Below are 26,846 nucleotides of genomic sequence, written 5' to 3' on the forward strand. Positions count from 1 at the left end.
ACAATATGATGCAGTTTGATATTTGGCCTGCAGAGCTGTGCTTGTGACAAAAGGCTGTATTTACTTGGTGAATGCTTGGTCAGTCAGGGTGAAAGGTCACATTTCATCCTCTTGTCTAAATGCAAAGAAGATAAATCCCGACATCAGTTTAATTGAAATGTGCATGTGCTTTGCCATGATCTAATTTCCTGTCATCCCAGCCCTGTGGTTATCCCCGGGCCTCCCAGCAGCCGTTGGAGATAATAACCGGGGTTATGGCTTGACCGGTGGATCACCTTGTACCGCGGCTTTGAGGGAGCGATGGACGTGTTCGGGGCCAGGTCGCAGCGTTGCTTTTATACGAGAGCCGGGGCTGTGAGCTCTCCTGTTTCTCGAGTGCAGACGGGGTCTTGCCAGGGCCACGGTGCAGTGAAATGGAAAGCATGCCATTCCCTGTTCCGCTTGATGCCGAGTGACTGTGAGAGGTTGTGTCATGTTCCTTGGCTATTGACTCAATGACTTGGGTATTCATGACGAAAGCCTGAACTTGTGCGTGCTCTCTGCGTGCTGACAGAGAAATGTGTCTTCCACTTGTCTTCACATTGACCCGAGGACTCTGCTGAACTGACGTGTCCGCATCCCCGAAGTCTCACCTCCTGGACCCTGAAGTAACCTTTCCACGACCTCGCCTGTCTTTCACGCTCTGTTAGCTGTGTGTCAGGTTCAGCAAACAATTCACTGAACTTGTGCTTATTTTTTTTACTGACATAGCTATGGATTACCTGTCTGTGGCGGCCAACATATTCAGCTTGGATGACATGGTGGAGAATTCCACCTTATGTGCCGCATATTATTTATTGTCACAGTGGGTTGAAAAGTCAACGTACAGAGTAAGCACAGGCCGTTAGCAGGTACTGAAATGACAAAGAGCCAGACCTTCATGACTGCCCCTGCTCTCAGGTTCATCCACAAGACAAAATCACCATGTGCCCTTCATTTGTTGGACTTTGGATATCTATAACTTGCCCTGCTGCTAATGATTGATTATGTATTCCTCTTTACATTGTATATAAAAGGAGTATTCTGCATATTTGACTAATGCCTTGTCATGTGACATGGCTCCGACAGCTGACCTGATTTATTGCAAGGTTCCCTGCATTGTTAAAAAAAAAAAAACTATCTCTGACTCAGTGACAACGGCCCAATTATCCCCTTCATGCAGAGAAGGTCCAGATACAAAAGCGGCTGTGAATTGCAAATCCAGCTGCAGACTGTCCTTGCTCTCCTCTAATCTAATAATGTGATCCATCATTTCAGCAGTGACGGCTCTACACCCCAGGTATGGAAAACAATCCCACAGAGGGTTAGTATCAAGAGGTAGCATATCCATATATGCAGTCCTCAGTCCTGCAGAAATGTAAAATCACAAAAATATGTTTATAGTAATTTCTTGGTTTTGAGGATTTCAAAAATGACTTTCTTGATTACATATCTCCAGACTAAACTGTTATTGGTTGTCACCTTCCAAACATGAACATGACATCCATAACCAGCATAGCTGCCTTCAGGAAAATAAGAATCCCGGTTTCAGGCAGGACAGAAGGACTGTAACACTCGGCGTTTCCTGCTCAGTAGTAGTGGCGCTGTTGGTTGAGGGATGGTCTTGTTGCAGAATCATCCATTACCCTGATGAGCACACAGCCCTCGAGCTACGACAGCACAGCCACACGATGAGCGAGACAGGCGACTGCCACTATTTGTTCCCACTAAAGCATTCATCACACTAATTACCCATGGTGCCAAGCAGCTCCTGGAGCCCCGGTGAAGCTTTGGCTGCTCGTTTGGAGCCGAGGTGAGGTGGGGAAACCTCAGATGAGTCTAAACACAAGGCTGTCCTCTTTTTCTGGCTCTCTTGCACATAATTAACTCAGCACTGCAGCAACTTGACAAATTGGAATGATGAATCAGGCCTCTATGAATAGATACAAATACATGATCAATCAAAATTACCGGACAATGTTCTCAGTCTGAGGAAATGTGCTGCTGCGAAGGACAAAAGAAGAGTCTTTGCTTTGAATGACTTGGGTCCTCTAGCAGAAAAGTGAGGGGGGGTCTTTGTTGTGTTTTTGCCTGGCAGTGCTAAAAGGGTGGTGCAGAGAAAAGTGGTTGCAAAATCTCACCATTCCATCCTTTAAATGCCAAATTAAAACCATTATATTCCAATTTACCATGCACAATGTCTGTTTTAAAGCACAATGCAACCTGCCCCCCCCCCCACCCTCTTGGGAAACTCTCTCTGTTTTTTTTAAAAGCAGACAGATGCAAAGTGACAGTCTCTCTGAATTATAGCCATTTATGCCACCTAACCTTGAAAAGCACCAGGAAAAACTCTTGGTTTGTTTTTAGTGCCTGTGTCATTCAGTGAAGCCTCCGACTGTCCGTGTCCCTCCTGGCCTTCACACAGCCGTCTGAACCATGTAACGTCCAGGACATCACGTCACAGCACCACCTCCCTGCAGTGGACAAAGACCAACACATCAAGGACGAGGAAAGTTCCAGGAAGCACCAAACACTGTCCTCTTCGTAGTCAGACTTTCAGTTTCACCGCTGCAATTGTTGAAACACTCCATTAACCCTTAGATGCACCAGTCACTGGAACCTCCACTCTTCATCTCTCTCTTCTAAAAACAATTATTTTAATTTGGCACCAGCATAATTTAACGTTTGTCATTTCTATCCTCAAATTATCTATCCTGCTCGAGTCTGTCTCTTTAAGTGGTGCTGCTTAGATACTAAGATAGCTGGGCTAAGCTAAGCTACTAAACTACTTAGTTATGGCAACAGTTCATCAATTCAATTTATGTAGCGCTAAATCACTACAACAGTTATCTCATTGCGCTTTTCATAAAAGAGCAGGTCTAGACCGTACTCTGATGTCATCCACATCTACAGTAACATAAGCTGGCAAGCTAATGCTAGCTACTAATTTGAATTTGATAGCAGATACTTGTTCACATAATTGTAAAGCAGCTATCAACTTAGTGGTATCAACTTTCTCTGAGATAATAAAGACAATAATTGATGCATCAAAAGCAAAAATACCTTGCTGTGTATGTGAATGGTGATGCTGAATGATGAACAATAAAAAAATGAGTAAAAGAGCACAAAATAGTACACACAACAGAACCTCCTGCATTTGTACTCTTGTTTGTATTTATAAATAAAATCTTCATTCACAGTTTGAGGCAGCAATTACTATTTTTTGTGTAAATGATCGTACTAATGCTGCTTCATTAGAGACAGAAAGCAGCAAGAGTCTGTCATTTAAAGACAATGCTCTTTATTTTCAGAGTGTGCCTCAGTTCAAAGTTGAATTGGATGTATGTTGATAATTTACTTAGCTATGTGGGTTACTCTTGTGCCGGATAACAAGTGCTGGTCTGAGTAAGGTCAAAGGTTAAGTAGGGCTTTGTGCAAGTCCTAATGAGGATCTCTGCACTTCGCCAACATGGCTCTGTTCACAACGGCTGTTGACATTACGTCATCATTGGACACTGACCTGTAGCACAATGTGCCTCTCAAGCATGTGGATGACCCCATGTGGCCCTGGAGGGGTCAGAGGTCAGCAGGCTGGGAGTTAATGAAAGAAGGTCCAGTGATCACAGGTAAACAGCGGCTGAGGTGCTCTAATCTAACTAAAGTTATTGTTGCTTCCTGCCTTGGATTTGACCCCGCTGAGCAGCCTGAGAGGTTCCAGCTTTGTTTTAATAGCTGCTAAGGTTGGCAGCATTGACACGGTCTACCGGCTCTGTTTGCTCTACAGCACCCACCGTCTCTTAACACTGAAACACTTATCACTGTAATTTAATTGTCCATTTTCAAATGATATTTTGTTTAAAGGGGATGTTCTCGACATTCAGAACCTTAATATAGCGGCACACAACTGTTTGCTATGTAAAGATATAGCGGAGTAATGGCGTCCTGAGCAGATAAGGAAGTTCAACCACTCTTTAAGTTCTGCATAGCTAAATAGTGAATTATAGATCCAAGAGGTAACTGACACAAGGACAGGACATAAAAAGTGTAATTACAAATCTGTCAGCTAGTTCAGCACCACGGACAGCGCCATGGATTTCTCAATACACCGCACAGTCACGCCATTTGGACGTTACATTGGCGCGCGCCACCTCAGGTGAGTCTAGACTAACATATTCAACTAAACATCACCTCTTAACGAGGTTATATATTTTGGTCATCATCACCCTTCAAATCTTCAACAGGTTGTAATATTATAACAAAACAGAGTGTAAATTGTAATTTCCCCACTGGGGATCAATAAACAGTGTATATAAATCAACACTGCAATTTGTAGTCTTGTAGTGTGATGATGTACCACATATAGTGATATCTAGAATATTAACTTCTCCAGGTGTGAGTTTACCGTTGTTGACCTGTGAATCTTTCTGAGCCGGCTGGACATTTCACCCAGACAGGAGATGCACAGTTGACTTTTTCTGTTGTTTCTGTTTTTCTGTTGTTTTGGCTTCAAAAGATGTGAATGGGATATTTAAATTTAGAGGTTGGTCCGAGAATCTACAAATAATTATATATGTAATTTATGTGTGTACTCTTTTTTTTTAACAGTATTTAAATTCTAGTGTTGCGCCTGCGATAACGTCCCTTTATAAATTCCATTTAATGTTCATATCAGAGATCCTGAGGATGAAGAAGACCACAGGAGCCTCTGTGTATTACAATTTAATTTTGCTCATCACTTTCAAAAGCCAATTATTGTTTTATCTTATTTGATAAGCTGATAAGCAGGTTTTTGCTGTGGCCTACAGGCCGGGTCGTGACATTCCTGGATCTGCATGCTCACTGAGGCTTTGCCAAACACCAGCAGGAGACATTACTGGAGGATATGAGAGAAGCAACAGAGTACTTTTAGATCACAACCATTTATCTCACTAACATAATGAGATTACACTACACTTGACTCTATATACCAAGAAGACTACTACGTTTTCCTAGAAGCCAGTAGTGTGTGCATGCATGCGTCCTCTTTAGGTTTTCTCTTGTGGATGAGCACAGAGGCTGTCATTGGCCCATCTCTCCCACCTTACTAAGCAGACCTATTGTATTAGTACTGTATGTCCTAATGTTAAACACTTGAGGGATTTAACAGATTAGCCATTAGTTGGTTAGAGGGGGTAAAGAGCTTTGCAGGGCGCTGTAATTCAACGATATGTTTAGGTAGCCAACTTGAAGCCTAAAAGAAATGCTGCGAGCCAGCGGCTGCCCCTGACTGTGCTGTAAACGGTCACATCCTGCTGGTTTTGCACACACAGCAGGTCTCTCTTGGCCATACTCTCCCTCAATTTGTCTCCAATTAGCTAGCTTTCAGCTCTCCGCGTGTGATAAGTCCTAAAGGGCACCAAATCACAAATTGCAGGAGGGATTTTATCATATTTAGTCTCAAATCTGTGATTAATGTTAACTGGACTTGTCACTGGACAGCACAGGGAGTGGAGAGTTCAGTGAATTAAACGTGGAGGAATGCATCATCCCCATCCAGTGTGGTAAACACTTTAGCCTTGACCTTCCACTGTTGATTGGTCTTGGACTCGGCCATGTGTTTTGTTAGCAGGCCGGGCAGAGCTTGTTTTGTGTGAGCAGTCACTGGATGACTGCAAAGCTGGCCGTCTGGAAGAACGTGACAGCACACTCAGCCCTGGGACTCATGGAGCATGAGTCAACAGTGACATGCCCATGCAGACATTTTCACATGTAGATGACTTGCTTCTAAGAGCATCAAGATAATTTCATCTCGGAATAGAAAAAAGTGGTCAGGAGTCCGTCTTAGTGACACTGGTGCAGAAAAATCAGGAGCTAAAAGTAGGAGCGTACTGTATGTGGAGACACAGACGGCACAGGACAACACTGTCCATTATTAGTGTGAAAAAGTGTTGAATCTCTAGGTGCAATCATACGCCGTGACATGTAGTCGCTCGCATCTGTAAGTTAGTGCAGCTGAGTTTTACTATCTTTATTATCTTTAAAACAATATATTTTAGATATTAGTTACTGATTAGGATGAGATCATTAGTGGGACACATACACAAATATGGTATCTTAAACAGGAACATTGTTCTACGTATTGGCACGGTGGAGTACTTCAGGGGGGTCTAATTTAAAAAATGGGGTTTTGAATAATCCCTAAACTAATCAAACACCATAAGTAAAAATGAATTTAGTGTTTTTAAACATTTGAAATGTAGCATTGAAGTGTTTTTCAGTTACGATATTGTTGTTTAGTAAATTAGAGATTGATGGTGCAGTGCTGTATAAAGCTAGGCTTGTTCTTTCTACCCAAAATGCTTTGTGCTGGTCAGGGGGTAGAAGGGGGTACATAAGTCTGAAGAACGAGCCATGTGTGATGGCCACAGCCATCTTAACAGTAGTAACCTCTTGCACTCACATTTCTTTTCTTTGGCTCAGGTTTTCTTAAAGATGGGTTCATATCATTTCCCCGACACATTACACATTCATGCTTTTGTTTCTTTCAAACATGTATTCATTGCAAATAATTTACAGGATACATGGTTTTGTTTCACATACATACTTTATCTAGATGACATTACAAGGCCTGTTTTTGTAGGGCACAAATTTAGTCAATTTTGTTTTGTCTGGTTCTTTTTTATAACTATTATTTCTTTTACACTCACCAGAGGAGGGCCCCCAGTCTGCCAGCTGTTTCATACGGGAGGTGGCCTAATGGCAACTACCACAGCTCGCCCTGTCATTGGGAAGCTTTATTCTTTCTTTAGATTCTTTTTTGCTTGATTAAAATTATGTTAAGTAATTCTGTTTTGGTTGTTAAGTAAATGTATAGTCCATGTGCCTTTACGGTTTGGTCCCTCACACTATGTAAGTGCATCCTATAGATTAAGGTAGTTTCCTGTGCAATTTAATGATGACACTAGGTGGCATCAAATTACTGCAGTAAACAGAGCTGAATACTATACCTCCTGGATCTGCTGCTCCTGTGGCTGCTGCACTCCTCATGTGAGAGTAATAGTATGTCCCTGCGGTGCATATCAAAGTAGCCTGTGTGACAAAGACAATGGTCTGACATAATCATAAATATCCAGAGAGATAAATAGAGAGATAAATAGAGAGAGAGAGAGAGGAGAGAGGAGAGAGGGGGGGGGGGGGGGGGGGGGGGGGGTGGGGGGGGGGGGGGGGGAGGGAAGGCAACCAGAAAAGATTAGGGAATTTAAGGACACACACGCACACCACACTCAACGTTGTGTCAACAGAAGCCCAAGTGGAGCCCGCTGCTGACCCCAGATCGGCTCCTCCTCGCGGTAACCCCGCCCCAAACACAGACGTCACGGATCGGGAATTGTGGACGCACCACTCTCCTCCTCCGTCCCACAGCAAAGCATCATCAAAATCATCATCCATCACCTCCTCTCCGTGTGTGTGTGCGTCTCTCTCTCTCTCTCTCTCTCGGTTCCCTCCGTTGTCTTTTAATGTAGCCTAACTTCTGACTGATCGGGAGAGCAGGGAGCGTCTGGAAAGCCTGGTCCATCCCTGCTGAAGGGTCTGCTCGCACGGTGCTCTGTTTAAAGCTGCCCACCCATGCAGGACTGAGCGGATCAGTATTTTTGAGGATAACGTTGCTTTTCCTCCCTGGATTTTGGCTCAGTGTTGTCTGTATTTATTTCCCCTTCTGTGGATGTTATGCATTATGTCGATCTGAATGAATCTTTCTTTTTTGGATTTCCACCGCGCCGAAGCTGTTTCAGGGGACCATTCTTCACTAGTCAAGTCGCGCGTATATTTAGCATATTGCCTATCTTATGAGTTCTGTTCATATTTTCAGGCTTATAACTTATATTCGAGTTTGTCAAACAATGTCGCAGTTTTCTTGAATGTGTTAATAATTCATGCAGACTATAGTGTGTTAATTATCGCGGACAAATAGGAAAGTTAGGCGCTCAAAGTTTTGGAGACTATATCGATATGGCTATGGTGGCGTGGAGAAACACCGAGGGCGTCGGGGACACCCAGGGGACCCTCTCCTCATCGGTGTCCCAGGTCGCACCTCTGTCTCTGCCTGGGGAGCTGACGGGACACATGAACGCGGCGTCTTCTCTGGAAATACCCCCGGCGGCAGCAGCACCACCCCCGGGCGCACCGCCGCCCAATCAGTCCGGCAGCAGCACCACGAGCACCAGCAACAATAACAACACCACCTCCTCTTCCTCGTCCTCCTCCTCGTCCATGGACAAACAGCAGAGCCAGCAGATCGAGTGCATCGTGTGCGGGGATAAATCCAGCGGGAAGCACTACGGACAGTTCACCTGTGAAGGATGTAAGAGCTTCTTTAAACGCAGCGTCAGGAGAAACCTGTCCTACACCTGCAGGGCCAACAGGAACTGTCCCGTTGACCAGCACCACCGCAACCAGTGCCAGTACTGTCGCCTCAAGAAATGCCTCAAAGTGGGCATGAGAAGGGAAGGTACGGGCAGCCTGCGTCCTCCTGTTGTTTCTATCGGTATTATCACATCGTCTTATCCAGCACTACACGGCTCAGGACACTGTCTTGTTTCACATAATGCTCTCTACTGTACGCCTTTTTATCCATTATTATTATTATTATTTTCTTTGACCACGTCTGTCCTATAAACTGCTATAAATCATTCGACATTTGTATCTAGTGTCTACTTATTCCTGGGCAAAGCCATGTGTGCTGCCCTTGTCTACTCCGTACCAATGTCGAGATATTTTTTCCGCCTATTCATATTCTAATCAAATCAACCTATTTTTCTCAGATACTGGTCTCTATGCTAACCTACCAATAACAGACTGTCTAGCCGGTGGTGTTACGTGGATTAGTGTTGCAGCTAGCATCTTGTAGCATGTGTAGTAGGCTGTGTTAGTGTCGCTATGCGCTCGCTCCATATCCTTCCTACATGGCCGCTGTCCGGATCTGCTTTAAATGTCACATGTTTAAATTTGAAAGAATTTTCGCTACATTTTAATGTTTTTTTCATTTCATTTGTAGCCGTCAAGTCCGTGGTGTTTTTGGTACATTATGTAATCATATGTGTGTGTGTGTGTGTGTGTGTGTGGTGTGTGTGTGTGTGTGTGTGTGTGTGTGTGTGTGTGTGACTGTGTGTTCCTATCCATATGCATGATGGTCGTACAGGCCCACGTAGCCCACTATTAGGCTACTGCTTCCAGATTAAATGAGTGGTATAAGAGAGTGAACCCTTTTTATGTCAATTTGAATGCAACGTACCCTTTCTACTTACCCTCCCCACCAAAAATTACGGATCAAAACCCAGGCCCCGTAGAATAGGCTAGGGGCCTGCTATCAGAGTGGGTATGGCGAAGTCACTCGCCATGAGTTCAAGGCGCAAAGGTGCCAGTTTTGGCCTTAAATAAACTGAACCACAGAAAACGCTACAAATCTCGCGCCACATTATCTGCAGGTTATGGCCCAGAAATTTACTCAAACAACAAACTGAATGTGACATACTTTCCAGGGGAGCTGTCTAAAACACGTAGCCTACTCATGTCCATTTGTGAAGAGCTTGTCCACCACAGGCTTCAATAGGCCGCAGAAATGCATTCTAATGCCTGTGTGTGTGTGTGTGTGTGTGTGTGTGTGTGTGTGTGTGTGTGTGTGTGTGTGTGTGTGTGTGTGTATGTTTTTTTTAGCTTATCTGTGTGCTAGCTTAATTTATCATTTGGCTACTGTATGTTTTTTAGCCTATCTATGTAGCTTAATTTAACATTACTGTATGTTTTTTAGCCTATCTATGTGCTAGCTTGATTTAACATTAGCCTACTGTATGTTTTTCTTTAGCCTACTGAGTGCTAGCCTGATTTAACGTCCCTGTCTAACGTTTTTCTTTAGCCTACTGAGTGCTAGCCTGATTTAACGTCCCTGTCTAACGTTTTTCTTTAGCCTACTGAGTGCTAGCCTGATTTAACGTCCCTGTCTAACGTTTTTCTTCCCAGCTGTCCAGAGAGGCAGACTCCCCACTCAGTCTTACCACGGCCAGTTTGCCCTGACAAACGGAGACCCTCTACAGTGTCACTCCTATCTCTCCGGATACATCTCTCTCCTGCTGCGGGCCGAGCCCTACCCGACCTCCAGGTTTGGCTCTCAGTGCCTGCAGAGCAACACTATCATGGGCATCGAGAACATCTGTGAGCTGGCGGCCCGGATGCTCTTCAGCGCCGTGGAATGGGCCCGCAACATCCCTTTCTTCCCGGACCTGCAGGTGACGGACCAGGTGGCCCTGCTCCGCCTCACCTGGAGCGAACTGTTCGTCCTGAACGCCGCCCAGTGCTCCATGCCCGTCCACGTCGCCCCGCTGTTGGCCGCAGCCGGCCTCCATGCCTCCCCGATGTCCGCGGACCGGGTGGTGGCCTTCATGGACCACATCCGGGTCTTCCAGGAGCAGGTGGAGAAGCTCAAGGTGCTGCACGTGGATTCAGCAGAGTACAGCTGCATCAAGGCCATCGTGCTGTTCACCACAGGTAAACTACGTTTCTCTAGGCCTACATGCAAACATGGAGCCCTGCATGGCTCAGATGGGTTTTCAGCAGGAGTCCCCATCCCTGTACACGGTGTGGGCCGTCATATCCAGTCAAAGTTTTAACTAAATAACATTTTAGTTTTTGTTCAAATAAAAAACAAAACATCACTAGACATGCAATGAATAAAGCTGGTTGAATAATGACCATTTTTAGTTTTACTGTATTGTTTTTTTGTTATGTAAAAGTAATAGACCTTTATAATATAAATTTGGTAATTACGGTCTGAACATTGCGGGAAATAAAAGCTGGTTAAAAACTAATATATTTTCCCAGAAATTGGTCGTTTTCTGGGAAAATAATGGATGTACATTTGTAAAATGCGCGTGCGTTAAGGTTCTGTCCCAGTTAAAGCTCGAGGAGGCGAAGGGTTCGCTTATCTGCAAAAATAATAAATAAACAAATACTAGGTTAAAAAAATAAAAATATATATAAATAAATAGGTATTTGATGCACTTTTAGGCTATTTATTGATTTATTTTCGAATATTCAATTTGATCAGAACTCTGACCTCAAGAATCATTATAACATAAAAACAAGCCTAAAGAGAAAAATAGCAACAAATATTAAAATGAAATAAATAAATATATTTTGAAAAGTCTTCTCTTTATAAAATGTACATAATTCCTTTCCTACTGACTCTGTACGGTAACCTTATATGACCTAAAAGAAAATACTTTAGTTTTAGTATTACGCCATGTATAAATATTATTTATTAGATCTGAAAGGCTGTAAGCGAGATCTACAAACTGCGCCACGTGCCTGCAGCCCCTACACTATAAAACATTTTGCATTAATCATACAGCATGCAAACGAACGAAAACAGGGCTGAGCGTTTAACATTTAGTAGCTTGTAATATTCGATTCCAGTGTTGCTTCACAAAAAATCATCCGCCTAGTAACGTAGCAACATCGCTGTTATGTCATTGGCCCGTTTGTTATTATCGAATTATTTGAAATCTCAAATATGAAGCTGTTAAATAAACCAGAGTTTAAATGTCGGTTTTAAATTTTGCATTTGCCTACATTATTTATCAAATAACAAATAAAAAAAAAAATTTAATTAATTTTTTTAAATCTGATATGTGCCATTGCTTTAAACATGAATTACAAAATTATAATGCAATTAGATGTCTTTATTTGTGCTTCTATCTTTGAATTATTACGGCTTGAATTTGGCTTACAATTAATTTCTACATAAACAACCTTTGGGTTGCACTGCGTTGTAAAATGCCTACTAGCTCCTGCAGAGCCCTTTAGTAACCGTCAGGATGATGGGTGATGGCGGGGTCAGGAACAGTATCATAAGGCCGAGTAATAAAAAAAAAATAAGGTCTCCTATGTAGGTCTATTTTAGACCACATCTGAACACGTGTCTTTAAACTGGGACACAGAGACCGTTCTTTAACCCCTGCTCCATGCACTGGGCCTACGGCATTACAGTACAAACAGAGGGCTCTGTCTGCAGTGTGCAGAAACACCACACATACAGTATATTAAGCTCTGGTACAGTAAGGCTCTGCCCGGGCTCTGGTACACACCAGTGGGTTTCCTCATTTCTTGTGCTAAACATAATTTCTTACATTCTTACATACATAGGAGCAATAGCGCCATCTTTGATTCCTGATACAGTGGGACTGATAACGGGGGACTAGATGGGGATTTATTTTCTTTAAGCTGCTGTGTTTTTACCACAGCACTGATCCTGGGACCAAATGAAGACATTTGACTTATTTGCGTACGTTAAATACCTGCTTTACTTTTTGTTACTATGTCACACATGACTTACTGGGATCTATTATAAGATAATGAACTATTTGAAGCCAGACACAAATGCTCCATCCGGCCTTGATCTATAGTTTCAAGAGAAAAACAAGGACTTTCAAGAGCTCTTAAAACGTTTAAAAATAGAATAGTTTCTAGTTTGTGGTGTATTTTTGCCTTATGATGATCACAGTTCCCTACACTGCATCCTGTCTTCCCTATGCTGCTGTGTGTTGTACTAACTAAGTTAGTAATATTCCTGTAAAATGGAAGCGTTCCTCGTTTTGCTGGCCTTCATGACGATGCCTGGTTGAACTACTGATCTTGACCGCCTCTTCTCCTCCCTGTTTTTTGTCTCGCTGTCGTTCTCTCTGTCTGCAGATGCTTGCGGTCTGTCAGATGTGAGCCATGTGGAGGGTCTGCAGGAGAAATCGCAGTGTGCGTTAGAGGAGTATGTGAGGAGCCAGTACCCCAACCAGCCTAACAGGTTTGGGAAGCTGCTGCTCCGCTTGCCTTCCCTCCGCACCGTCTCTTCCTCGGTCATAGAGCAGCTTTTCTTCGTCCGTCTGGTGGGGAAAACCCCTATAGAAACTCTGATAAGGGACATGCTGCTGTCCGGAAGCAGCTTCAACTGGCCTTACATGCCTATTCAGTAGAAGGAAAAGCGACAGGTGTGCTCCTAAGGTCAGGAAAGGTCCCACACCTCAAATCAAGTCATTTCAGTGTGGCATAAAATCGCTGTTGCTTCAAACAAGGGAAGAAAACTGCCAGTGGAACGAGGTACAGGAATAACAGGCATTTTCAATGTAAAAAAAACATCTCAATTCATAATTTTCTTATACCATCTGCCACTTCCTTGGTACCAGAGGGGAGATCTGCCTAATGCTGAATTAAATGAACCATTTTGCAGACGTTAAAAGATTTCACCCCACTGGCAGAATTCTTTTACTTGTTCAAAGAGAAACAATATTTGAAATGACTGGTTATGAAGCACATTTTTTGCAGTGTGGTGACCGCTCACAGTCTATGGTTTTTGGGATAACAAACAATATTTATTGGACCCTGTATGTATATTTATCGTGCTTGTAAATTATGTTTTGGCTCTGTTTTTTTTTTTTTTTTATGTTTTACGTATTTTTGCCCCGGCAAGTGAAAAAACAGCAGGGAATGTCTTGTCTCATTGTCGTTTTTTTTTTCTTCTTTTCATACCTTCCAGACATGGCACTTTGGATTAAAGGGACATTTCAGAAAGATTTAACACAGGTGTTTGAAACCCCACATCGTCTGACTTTAACCTGTTCTGTCATTGGTGTACACACCGAATGGTGAGATGAATGCTCTGTTCTACTTACTTTGGATTCTTACTCTATTTGCATCATCGACATTCTAAGAATGAAAGGAAAACACACTTTTAATGTCTTTACTTTCTTACTTTAGTATTTTCTTAAATATTTTAGCTCATACCTCCTGGCAGATGTAAAGATTTCCTCTTGCCAAAGTTCTTAATTTCCACTCATTTTGCCTTCTAAATTTTTTCCTAATTTGAATGATATGATAATCCAGAACATCATGTTATTTTTATCAAATTAGTCAATTTTGCCACTCATCGTTATTTTTCATTTAAACTGAGAGATGATGATAAAGCTAATTATGGCAAAAATAGATAAAGGGAAGAAGGCTGACTGTGCATCTGATCAAGTCAAAAGTCGTGTTCATTTGGCTGAAACTTATTACAGGGAAAAATAATGACATTACCTTATGGATTCACGATGAATGCATTAGCAAACACTTCTGGTCTTTAACACAGAGAGATTACTAGAGCCCTGGGCCTGACGTACTGTACTGTAACTACAGTCTCTTAAAGGGATAACGAAGTGGACACAACTTCCCCAACTCAAGTAACAAATCTCTTTCATTATTATTATTCATGCGTTTATGAGCCCAGGCCGCTTTATGGCACAATCGACCACTGCAGGGTATTGCTGGACTGAAAGTTTGTGTATGTGTGTGCATTTGTGCGTGTGTGTGTGTGTGTATGTGTGTGTATCTGTGTTTACTTCTTTTTGACAACCACTCTGATGTACTGTGAAAGCATATTGGTTAACATATTGGTACCGTATTAAATTATAACTCAAGATTTATAAATAAAGTGTATTTGGTTTATTTTGCCATTTCCATTCTATGTTGTTTATGCCTCCACTCCCAAACTAGAAAAGGTGTGTGTGTGTGTGTGTGTGTGTATATATATATATATATATACATAAATATATGTATGTATATATATATGTATATACATAGTATGTGTATATATATATGTGTGTGTGTATATATATATATAAATATATGTATATATATAGTATGTATATATATATATATATATATATATATATATATATGCGTGTGTGTGTGTGTATATAGGCTACATATACATATATCGATCTAAACTGTGTTATTGAGCCAGTTGCTGACAGTGATATTGTCATAATCAGATATTTGATTCTAAGGTGACAGGCCTGCTGCTGGGAAACATTTCACTTTTCACTTCCCTTTTAGTTACATACCATGCCATAGAAGTCTATTCTCACCTAATTTAACAGTTTTTACTGCGTGACACTAATTTAACACCTTTAAACAAACAGGCTTTTTTGTTATTCAGTATTGTATTAATTCATAAATGTGGTTAAACTCTGCCTAAAACAAGAGAGAGAAATGGAATTATAATCATGTGTGCGTTGCCAGATTGAGGGGGACAGAGAGGATTAAAGCAGCGTCTTTGCTTCTTAGCAGACAGAGAGCTAATGAGGGGCCCCTGAGCGCTCTGTCACAACAGTTTACCCCGAGGAGGATGAAGCTGGGCGCTCCATGGCCCCTGGATGTTCGGGGCCAAAGGGCCAACATGAAACAATGGATCCTTTTCCAACACACGTAGGCCTACAGGTGCAGAGGAAGAAAATGCCGAGGAGAATCGGTTCAGCTCGGGCTGGGATCTCGAACCAGGAGAAGAAGGGTTAAACTAAAGCATTTGCATGCATTCCTCCCACCAGTCTTCTGAGATCGGTCCCAGTCGTCACTGGAGCACCGCGAGCTGAAGCTGGGTCGTCATTACGCAGCATAGTTTGGACTCAGCCAATCAGAATTCAGGGGGGAAAGTGTGTAGCCAATCAGATCGCTCTCAAGAGGTTTTTAAAGACTAAATATGAATCATGTCAAATGAGGATTCAACCTCGAGGCTCAAACCCACACATCAGAATGACAGCAGCTTTCCAATATAGGACATTATCACACAAAACAATATTTATCAATTTATGTTGCACACACATGTTTTTTGTTGTGGGGTGATGAAATGAATATCAGTGTAAGATGAGCTATGTGCGAACTTTCTTGAACGAGGCACTCTCTGATATTTATGATTAAATCATTTAAACGTTTCGCTTTAAATTAAAAACAAGTAGAAATTACATATTTATTTTCTCCAGAAAGATAATGTTTTAGAATTGAAGAAGAAATTATACAGTAGTTGTACTGTAGTGTGTGTGTGTGTGTGTGTGTGTGTGTGTGTGTGTGTGTGTGTGTGTGTGTGTGTGTGTGTGTGTGTGTGTGTGTGTGTGTGTGTGTGTGGTGTGTGTGTGTGTGTGTGTGACAGGGAACAAACATTATGTCACCATGTGGAAGTTGTGGAATACAAGTCATTTGACATAATTATGGCAGTTCCAACTGAATGTTATTAGATCCATGTAGTGTGGTGAGGGGCACGTGCAGTGTGATGAGAGTGTGCTGCTGACTGCTGACTGCAGCTTTTGGATTCGTTACAATGACGTGCTTTAAACCCAGAATGATCCCTCTCAAACCTAGAATAATGCCGAATTCGTTCACACTCCTGCTCAAAATAGAAGTCCAACGCCATTATACTGGCTCTGGAGAAATACTGGAACGAGGTACATATGCCATTTACTGTAACACAAGAAAATCGCGAATATATAAGCTAAATCCAGATTTAAAAAAAGAATAGAATGTGCTATAATATTTGCCAGAGCCTCTCGGATCGAAGCGCAGCGGCTCCTCTGTCGCGCGGACACGTCCTCGCGGTTCCCGTGAGATAATAACGCACCGCCTGTCTCTTAAGAAGACATATGCTATAATTCAGGGGTCTTCAAAGTTTGTTTTTTTTAAGCCAAGGACCCCTACTACATATTTTGTATAAAATGTTGCACGTGAATCCTGGGCCCAACACCTTTAGAAATATTCTTTTTAGCACAGAATACTGAGCTATTAAAATAGTTGTTGGAATGATTTTCTAAATCCTGTTTTAATGTCAGACATCCACGTGGCGCATTGGATCCTAAGAGGGCCTTAGTGACTACATTACCCATAGGCCCGTAAACATAGCATCACTCGTCATTTTTAGTTGCTAGCATTTTCTTCTAATATTTGAAATAACTTACAATATGTAACCATAATTTGGAGGGGCCCCCCGCATTGACTCTGAGGACCCCCTAAGGGTCACGAACCCCCTGTTGAAGATCTCTGTTATGATTAGTAAGAGCCGGTAATACACTGTATTTGGGCTGTGGCTGACATAGTTCATATTTTAAATATTAAATATAGCCTATAATAGGCTTGATTATTTACAGCTACCTCCTAGTTTATTGTTATGCATGCTCGAGTATATTGATCATACACTGTTGACTCACTATATAGGCTACATGTTGTTTTTCAGCAGCTGCACTTTATGATCCGATGCATTATTAATAACCATGCGCCAGCTCTGATGCAGTCTGCCATCCAAAAGGCCATCTTACATTTTCTATTTGGGTTTACATTTTTTTTTTAAATTTATTTTAGAAATTATTTCTATCGATTTTTTTTGTTCTCAAATTTCTGTGAAAAGCAAGTCTGAAAAAAGAAAACAATCATAACATCTTCATAACGAATCAAGTGCAGTGTTGGGAAGGAATTATTATTATTATTATTATTATTATTATTATTATCATCATTATTATTATTTATTATTATTATTATTTAAAACAAATGGTTCCACAGTTCGAAAACAAGCCACTAAAATGTAAACATAACAAAAATAAAATGAAAAGGACACGCGCAGGGTGTGAGCGTTTGGCGCGAAAAAGATGTCATATTTTATGGTTGGCTATTACATCTCCATAAATCCTTTGATATTCAGACCACTTTACAGTTTTTAATTACACGCCTTTTAATGTGCCCTTCTGCCATTTTATTGTGAGACCTCTTCACGTTTTATTTATTTGGCCAATTTATTTATGAACTGACTTTTTTTCTTATACTTCCTTATTTATGGATGTGCTCTTTTTGCGCTTTCATTGCGACGAATGAGGAAAGGTTTTAAAGCAACAGCTGCAGCCGATGATACTCTGGCAGAGGCTCATAGGCTAACAAGCTGATTTTTAAAACAATAAAAGAGTTATCTTCTACCTCCACGCGTCATCAGAGACAAAGACCCAGTCCTCCAACAGAGGACAAGCCGAGCAAAGTCCCCGTATGCTGATGTCCCTGATGGCGACTCCCTTCATTTGAATGATGCGTTATGGGGACATTATGTTTATGGTCAGGAAAATAAAAAAAATGGGCAAAGCATTGAACGACCTGCATGGTTGACATGTGAGTCCGCGTGCTAACATGACAACATCATCAGATCAGGGAAAGCCTTCTTTAACCCTTCACAGGTGAGCCATACCTCCACCGACTGTGGTTTGATGGCATGTTGGAAATAAATACATAAATTATATTGTGTGAGCTCCGTTTGGCCAGACTTCATCCGTTATGGGTTTCAACCTCTGGTCTGTGAATATAAGGAAGACAAACTCAAAACCAGAAACTTGAAACCTTCCATCCATACTTACATGGATATTGGTGCACTCTATCTATCTATCTATCTATCTATCTATCTATCTATCTATCTATCTATTGTATCTGTGGGTAAATCCAAGCTGCTGGGAAAAGAGAACAAGCTCAAGTTCTTTTCTTCTTTCTTTATTTCTCCCTCTTGTCCCCAAACTGCCCTTTTAATCCTGTTCCGTGTGTGGGACTGACATCACGCCAATCTGGCTCCCTGCTCTGATGTCTCCGAGCCGACCGAGTGAATTAAGAGGTTCCCCAGGCTCCTTGCTGTGACCTTTGGCCCCGGGCTGCCCTTTCCCTGATGCTCAAGAGAAGGGGGCTATGATAGCTGTGAGATGCTCGGGAAGATGATGAGCTGCAGCATCAGGCCGCCCCACTCCCACTCACTCACTTCTTTTAATGTCATCCATTTAAATGGAACTAAAAAGGTGATTATGTTTAGATATTCATATAACAAAATCGCCTCCCTTGTGTCATCTTGGCACAGGCAACACAGACCCTTGGAATGAACATATAGAAATAAATAGATTTTGCGTTAATAGCTGCAAGGAAGAGCATCACAACTCACTGGAAATCTGTCGTCTCCCCCCCCCCCAGTAATACACTGGTTAAATGGTAACATCTATTATAACATAAAGTGTCAGAGCCAGGACTTGTTCAGTATTTGGCCACCAGGGCATAGAAAACGGCATAACTGTAAAATGAACTTTTATTGAGACTTCTTGTTAAATTCAATAAATACTGATATTAAATAAATGCAATGATAAAGTGATTACTATTATCCATAGAGTAATCACACGTAGAGGAACATTGATCTTCAGTGCTCTCTGGAATGATTCCATTTGTGTTTGGTGTTAATTTGGCTTTATTTCTGCCGTTTTCTGCTCACATGCGTGACGTCCATTTCCACTGAGGGAGGCTGAGCTCAGCGAGGGCCACGCCTCGGCAAACCCAGCGCAGGCTCATGAAAACAAATTGTAAAAAGCAGTGAATGTGTGAGGGGGCTGTCTGCCGAGGAGCCCCCTCACCAAACGTTTCAGAGACCAAGGAGGAAAAAGAAAAAAGGAAAATTCACCAATCATCTCAAGGACTGTACAAAGAGCGGTCTGCCGTTGCTAAGAGACAGATGCAGAACAACCTCCATGAGAAACCTGACCATGACCCTTCCTCCTCCTCCTCCTCCTACTTCTCCTCCTCCCGAACAGTCTCTCCCTCTCCCACCCAATTACTAGCAAACATTAAAGCCCACCTCTGTCACATTAAAGCTGAAAGGCAGGGAGGGGGAGAGGGGGTGGGGTTTGTTTAAGAAGCTGCACAGAAGATTTTGGATTATTTCTTTTAGCAAAACCTGCGTTTTTTCACACAAAAGACGAAATCTGGTTTGGGCACAGCAGGCATGAAGGGTTGATGGTGATGTGTGTTATGCAGGCTGGTGGAGGGGCGGAGTTTGGGATGGATAAGATAGGGTGGGGGTGGGCAGAGGGAGTCTGTCAGACGAATGAGAAGATGAAGATTTGACAGAGAGTTCAGCTTATACGAGGCCTGTCGATTAGTGTGTTTGTGGCTGACAGGTGGAATCCCAGGGGCACGTCTGTCACTGCGTCTGTTGCCAGGCCGGCCCGGGCCGCACCATCACGAGAGACACCTAAAGGCGGGGACATGCTGCAGACAGCGAGGCAGCTCATTGGCCCGGCGCGGCAGCCCCGCCTCCCAGTCAGAGCCTAGATTAAAGCTTTATTGTGCACAGAAAGCTGGGCAAAAGTCGTGTTAATCCCCACTAATACATTGCTATCAGTGGTCTGTTTTTACAACATGATCCATACAACTTCCTAGAATGGGCATTAATCTGACAATGGATTTTATTTCATGTGAAATAGTAGTTTAGTTTGTGTTTTTAATGCGTACTGTTGCAGCAGTGCGTGAGACTGTGAGAGCACAGTGCTCAGAGGGCCTCTGCCACGGCTAGGATCCATTAAGATGCAAATCTTCCTTTTACTGAAAAGGCAACTAGGGCAAAAGCAAAAATCATACTGGGATGAACAGAAGAAAATAATGCCGAGACTGAAATCACCCAACATGGCAAAGTCCGATGAGATCAGAGACTAAAGTAGGCCACGGAAAAATCTCTGCGGTCCTAGTATATATCAAAGTATCAAATGAAACGTCAGTCGCTCTGAGTGTCCACGACCAAGTCTGATTGTCAAAGTGTAACATTTAAAGCAATCAGTGTTGTTTCATGTCGGTAACTCCCATTACAGGCACCTTGCTTTATCTTGAATCTTTCTTTCAGAGGTGGAACGTAACTAAGTGCAGGTACATTAGTACAATTTTTAAGGTACTTGAATTTGACTTGAGCTTATACATCGGATATTGTTTCAGATACTACTCTTTGTAATATAGCTCACTGTTCACCCCTTTCAACTTTGAGCTGACACACACCTCTCTTTCAGTTTAAACCCTGGAGGCCTACAGTAGGAGCTTAGTGAAGGTGAATGTAATGTTGTATTCCAGTGCATTAGCGTTAGCGTTAGCTAGTAAACTGGCAACACTACAGGTTGCTTGCTCTTCTGCATGATGTTCTTAAATACTCACACTATGCATGTCAGTCTCATCCTAAACGCTCTTTTCTCTCATTTTATCTCTCTCATTATACTGCGTTGCAATTTGAATGACTTATTTTTCTCCAATGTGCTTTAAGTATGATTTAACTATTTTAAAGTCACCAAAAAACGTAGAGCTCTGCTTTTCTGTTTTGTCTCTGGGACATAAGGAGACAGACAGAAGCCAATTTGTGTTTTGAGGAAAAAAAAGTCAGATATCTGGGAGGGATGTTGAACGGGAAACTATCAAATGAACAGGATGGACAGGGGACACTGATGGACGTGGACATTTGTGGACAATGATCGCAAAAACAGACTAGTCAGATCACAGAGGATGTACACTTGCCCCCTGTGTTTGCTGCTGCCTAAAGCGTAGCATTGTTCCAGACAAAAACAGAAAGCACTTCTTAATCACCAGCGATCATTCATGGGTCACCGGAATATTGTCTCTGTGCTGTGACCTTTGACCTCTTGATCTCCTGACGACTGGCTGCTTGTAATCTTGCTGGTCTAGGAAACTGGATGACGGTGGTTCAGAGAATCACTGAAATTCCACAAGTGTAGCTTCTGTTCATTTAAAAACTGTCATTTTTGTAACTATATGGTTCTGAGTTCTGAGACATGTGGGGCGGGGGAGGGGGGGGCTCTGGGTGCATGGGGCCACAAGCAGTAAGCTGGAGATGTGTTGATCTGAAAGCGATAGCTAACGCAGTGCAGCTCGCGTACTGCCGGCCTAAAACTGCAGAAAACAGACAGTTTGAATAAAACGATAATACGTTTGTGACAGTAAACTGCTGCAGCCTCAGTTTATAAAAAACTAAAGACATAACACTAATGAGTCCAACTCGAAGACTCTTCTGAAAGGATTCCAACTGGTCTCTTGTGACATTGAGTCAATGGTTTGGATTGTCCTCCTGCTTTGCATTTTTTTCTGACCAGCAGCCTGCCAGGACGCCATTTGCAGCTATTTATTCTCATAGAGCATACATCTCTCTTAATAAGGGTATGATCCATCATAGTGAGTAAATGGAGCCCACATTTGGAGTAGTCAAAGTTCCAGCTTTCATCATGATCTCACTGTGTCTGAAAGTCTAAAATGAGACAAAACACATGGATGTCTTCAGCAGAGACAACAACTTCAAACCAACCATTTAAAAAGCAGTGGGGGACGTCCATGGACTTGCATGTATGACCCATCTGGTACTTGAATGTCTCCAGTGCGTGCTGGAGACGGGCTTCTCCTCTCTGTATCATGTAGCAGCCTTGAGTGAAATCTAACGGTCACTTTGAGGAGCGAGGTGTATCAGCTCAAAACTCCAACTTTGCATCTCTAACTGGGTCTGAGTGCAAACTGAGGCCTTCATCTACTGAGCTGTTAACGGCTTTATTTAGCAGTGTCGGGGGACCTCCAATAACAGCATCAACGCAATATGAAAAGCTTTCCTTTTACATTTTAAAAAGTAGAAAAGGAGGTCATGTCTGTGTTTAATCAGGATTTGGAGTTTCTGTGTGGTCATGATCCACGTGCTCTCTCTCAGTGACAGCACGCAGAGTTTCATTTAAAATGTAATATATTCATATGCAAATAAAAGCCCATTTAAAACAAATGGAGGACATGAATCTTAATCCAAAAACTAGTATCCGTTTTCCATTTAGTTGCGTGCAAAGAGAGTCTCTCCATTTGCGCGTGTGCGTGTGTGCGTGTGTGTGTGTGTGTGTGTGTGTGTGTGTGTGTGATGGGAGGCTGCAATCTGTTAAAAAATTACAGAGTCTGTGAATAATGCTGTGCTCACATTGGTGGGTTCCAGGATTTGATTTTCTCTTTATTTAACATGTGAAAGAAAAAGAAAAAATTAAAGTGAAAATATTGCTTACAGAATGTTGAATTAACCCTTTCAGTCTGGCTTTGACTTTCACTGCTTCTACTGCTGCTTTTGTATGGTGGCAAAACATAATCTTAGAAGAAGAAATGTCAAAGTTGTAAAACAGAAATATATTTTTTAATGTATGTAGTGAAATGTGTGAAAGAATGCAGAAAGCACAAACAGGCCTCATCTGACCCAGTATAGTTCATGTGGTGTGGGTTGAGATTTAAGAGAGAAGCAGAATGTGTGTATTTGCAGCTTTGTATGGAATGACTGAAACGTGTTTTCTGATTAATATTTCCTTCCTGCCCTGTGCTCATATTACCAGAGGCCGTTTCCAAGGACGATTAAGTCAGATTGTAACTGATGGATTTTAGGAATAAACTAACATACATACATGCATACATCCTAACATAGATTTTACTCTAATACAAAATCTGTGTCACTAATAAATAATAATAATCATAATAATACAATTTATAATCAGTTATCAACATTGTTGTCGAGTCATTTTGCTGATCAATGGAGCTCCATTATGACCACACACACACACACACACACACACACACACACACACACACACACACACACACACACACACACACACACACACACAAGCTTTTTACTGTAAGACAGTAAATCTTTAATGAGCTGTATATATATTCAATCTCTGTCTATATACCTTAGGCTACATGCCTTTAATCCAAGTCACTTTGTATGAATTACAGTAAATATGTTATCAAACAGTTCAACAAAATGGATGCTTTTTTGTATGATGTCAAAAGAGTTTGCAAGATGAAAATGAGATGAGATGAAAAGAGTCGTGATTTTGTGGCTGCACAAGAGGAAAAAAGGAGGTGAGAGGAGAAGAAGAAAGGCCCCCTACCCGTTCTTCTCCTCCACCTGCATGATGAGATTCTCACTTCATCACCGGGACAAAGTTTGTGAATAACTATTTCTTCTCAAACTGTATCAGCGGGGAGAAGTCATTTCCGTCCTCATCAGACTGAATCCCATTCTGTCATCGATGGTTTGAACTGCTGGTGTGCTCGCTACGTCGCTCTGCTGAGGATATTTTTGGCTCTCCAACACAGAGATGCACAGAGAAAGAGAGAGAGCGAGTGTGATGGCTGTCACAGAGAGAGAGAGCGAGGCTCACAGAAGTCCCCCGGCAGGCAGTGTGTGAGATCTGGGGCCCAGGGGCCCTTTGGATGGCTCACGCTGAATGGGTGCCCTGGCGAGGTGAGCAGGCTCATTGAGAACAGGTTACGAGGGGAAGGGAATGCTTTTGCTCTGCGTTTGGCCCCCTGACCCACTGTCCAACGTCTGCCTCGGCAGCTTTGAGACCCAACATATTTATTTGCAACGCTGTGAAGAGAGAGGGCGGAGCGGCTGTCAGACTAAAGTCATCGTCCTGCTGACAGCTTCATCTGCTGTTGAAGGGCAGCTATGACAGGCGCACAATGTCGCTGCATCAGCCAGCCCTGGGCGAAGGGCTGTCATCTGTAGACATGCTGGGAATCCCACAACCGTGTCCCCTCCCTCCCCTCTCCCAAGCTCCCTTGATACGTTAGAATTATGATTTTTTTGGGCTCTGTTTTTTTATGGTTTTTTATCTTAGTGTACAAGGACGTCAACTGGGTAACACGTGGGAACTCTCCATTGCTTAGATGTAGCGAGTCCATGTGTTGGTTGGTTTTATCACGTAAAGGAGGGAAAAGAGCACGCCACACCTACATTTATACATAAATACAATACATGTACATATTTATAGCTACACTTTACATCCATTGCAGATCAACCAGTGGTCCCTCTCAGATAATATTTGTTTTGTGAGCCTTTGTCCAATAATTCAATAGTAAATACAGTAAATAATCCGTCACACTGACCAAATAAAAACATCATGATTTCATGTGTCTACATCCACTAGACTCTTAAATAACTATTTAAAATGATTATTTAATTTATATATAGATAGGATTCTTTTTTTGCTTTTATGTACTATGCTTTGCAGGTTTTACCTACTACACTGGTGTACTGCTGGTATGTGACATCTAGGGCTGGGTATCATTGAAAAATGTTCAATACCAGTACCAATACCAATTTTATAAAATACATTTTAACAAGAAAAAATTCCAACATTACAGCGTTCTTTTTATAAATTTTTCAGTTCCTTCTACGTGAGCCCCATCTCTGAGTTTTTCCTGCGTGTCTCTACGATGTGTTACGTTGAACAGCCAATCAGCAGCATTATTAGATCTAGGTAGAAGCACGCTGCATGCTTATTGGCTCACTGATGCCAATGAGATTTATTTCTTAAGGAATGAAATTTGGTATTGAATGACAAGGATACTAAAGAGGAAATACAAAGTCTTGAATTCGGCCCCCAGCCCAAGTGCCATGTTGTTCTTTGTGCTGTTCCACCGATGTGTGAACTGTACATGCACGGATGTTTCGTCCAAACGAAGAAACAGATTGAGTTCATTTAACAGAATTGACATGTGAGTTGAAAGTCACTGTTTTCTGTTCGTTTCTAAAAGGTCAGACAAGGAGAAAAATCTAAAACGTGCCCTACTTTTATCAATGTGCAACCCTCCTTTCTTTAATTGGGCCTACATTCATTTTTCATTTTAGTGCCTACAAGTTTTAGTAGTTGATGTGTGTGAGGAACCCATAACAAGACTACGCTGTATAAACGGAGATGTAACCTGACAGCGACCTCTGTGTACAGGTAATTGCCCAGCGATGCTCGGGGGGGGAGCGGCAGTGCTGCGACCAGCTGCCATCATGCTAATATGCACGGGGCACCCGGCATCGTTTCCTATCAATAAGTCATTATCTGAGCCATGCCACTGATGGGCATCCTGCAGGCCTCCCTGCAGCTCCGGCAGAGGGATGGAGGGGATGCTGGAATGCTGCCCGTGTATGAGGAGTTATTAATGCCACAGAGGAGCTGGACTGGACTTAGGTCCCCCGACACCTTTACCGGTTCAGTTTGATTTCACTCACTAAACTAAACTTGTCAACACTCATCAACTAAACTTATCCCCCCACCCCCCCGACTCTCTCCACCTCAGGCTCTTCAGGCCACTGTACTGTATTCTCTCTGCTGCAATGCTCTTTTTACTTCTATATTTATTCTTAATTTTTTTATTTGTTTTATGTAATACCTATTGTGTTGTTTATACCCATGCATAATGTTTAATGTTCCATGTAGAGAATGTGTGACGTGCACCAACAACACCAAGGCAAATTCCTTGTATGTGTTAAAAACGTAATTGGCATTAAAACCCTTTCTGATTCTGGTTCTGGTTCTGGTTCTGAACTGTCTACACTGCGACTTCACTCTAGACCAGAGAAGCTCTGTGTTGATAAAAAAGTGACACATTCATATGAGACGATTCCAAATATTGCAGAGGCTGAAAAACATGCTTCCATCTCCCTGGATGATATTCAGGCAAAAATAATAATAATTTAGTTTATAATTTTTAATCTATAACTAGTATTCTGCTAAAATGGGTTACAATTGAAAGGTAAAGGTAAAGATGAAAATGCAACATTATTTAGGTCCTACCAAGAAAATTAAATGTGATTATAGATCCAGCGCATTACTAGTGTGGAAAATTATGTAGGATTTCAAATCTTTTTTCAAAAACAACCAATTTTTAGAATGCACCTAATGTATTTATAATTTGTTGTTTACTAGATTTATATAGTAAATGCAGACAATAGCATTGGACTGAATTCATTTATTTTGGTTGAAAAACCAAATCTAGGCCCTCAATCCAGGAGGTCCAGTTTGTGTATTCCCTGCATGGCTTGGAAGGGTTCCAGACACCAAAACACTTCACAGTAGTCAGAAATACTCTAATGCAGGATTTTACAACTCAGGGAAGTTACCTAAACTGTTTTATCCAAAATCTGGGTGAAGGGGCGACCTCTAGCTCCCCCGTTAGCGTGTGCGCCCCACGTCGGCTGAGTCCTTTGCAGCAGCCCCGGTTTCAATACAACTCACGGCCATTTCCTGAAATCCTCTCCCTCTCTTACCTTTCTATCTACTATCACTATCTACTAAAAAAGCCTAAAAAGTAATCTTGAAAAAAAAAAACTGAGTGGACAACAGTGTCCAACTTCTCCTTCTTTGGGG

The 26,846-nt window shown here is 42.1% G+C and overlaps 1 protein-coding gene and 1 long non-coding RNA gene across 3 annotated transcripts; one reads left to right on the forward strand and one right to left on the reverse strand.

Annotated features, from left to right (window-relative positions):
• Nucleotides 1-1,996: 1,996 nt before the first annotated feature.
• Nucleotides 1,997-10,292, reverse strand: LOC116688479 (uncharacterized). The gene is made up of 3 exons (XR_004331782.1): nt 10,050-10,292; nt 7,005-7,086; nt 1,997-2,492 (listed from the first exon to the last, which is right to left on the reverse strand). It is a non-coding gene; the product is annotated as an uncharacterized LOC116688479 (long non-coding RNA).
• LOC116688458 (COUP transcription factor 2) lies at nt 7,354-14,523 on the forward strand. 2 transcript variants are annotated; one of them, XM_032514517.1, is made up of 3 exons: nt 7,354-8,542; nt 10,015-10,539; nt 12,742-14,523. In XM_032514517.1, the coding sequence occupies exons 1-3, from the start codon at nt 8,008-8,010 to the stop codon at nt 13,014-13,016; spliced, it is 1,335 nt and encodes a 444-aa protein (XP_032370408.1). In that variant the 5' UTR covers nt 7,354-8,007; the 3' UTR covers nt 13,017-14,523. The 2 variants fall into 2 exon arrangements, with proteins under 2 accessions (XP_032370408.1, XP_032370417.1); XM_032514526.1 differs by having other exon boundaries at nt 7,404-8,506.
• The last annotated feature ends 12,323 nt before the right edge of the window (nt 14,524-26,846 follow it).

The sequence above is a fragment of the Etheostoma spectabile genome, chromosome 1, assembly GCF_008692095.1.
Source record: "Etheostoma spectabile isolate EspeVRDwgs_2016 chromosome 1, UIUC_Espe_1.0, whole genome shotgun sequence".
NCBI classification, from domain to species: Eukaryota; Metazoa; Chordata; class Actinopteri; order Perciformes; family Percidae; genus Etheostoma; species Etheostoma spectabile.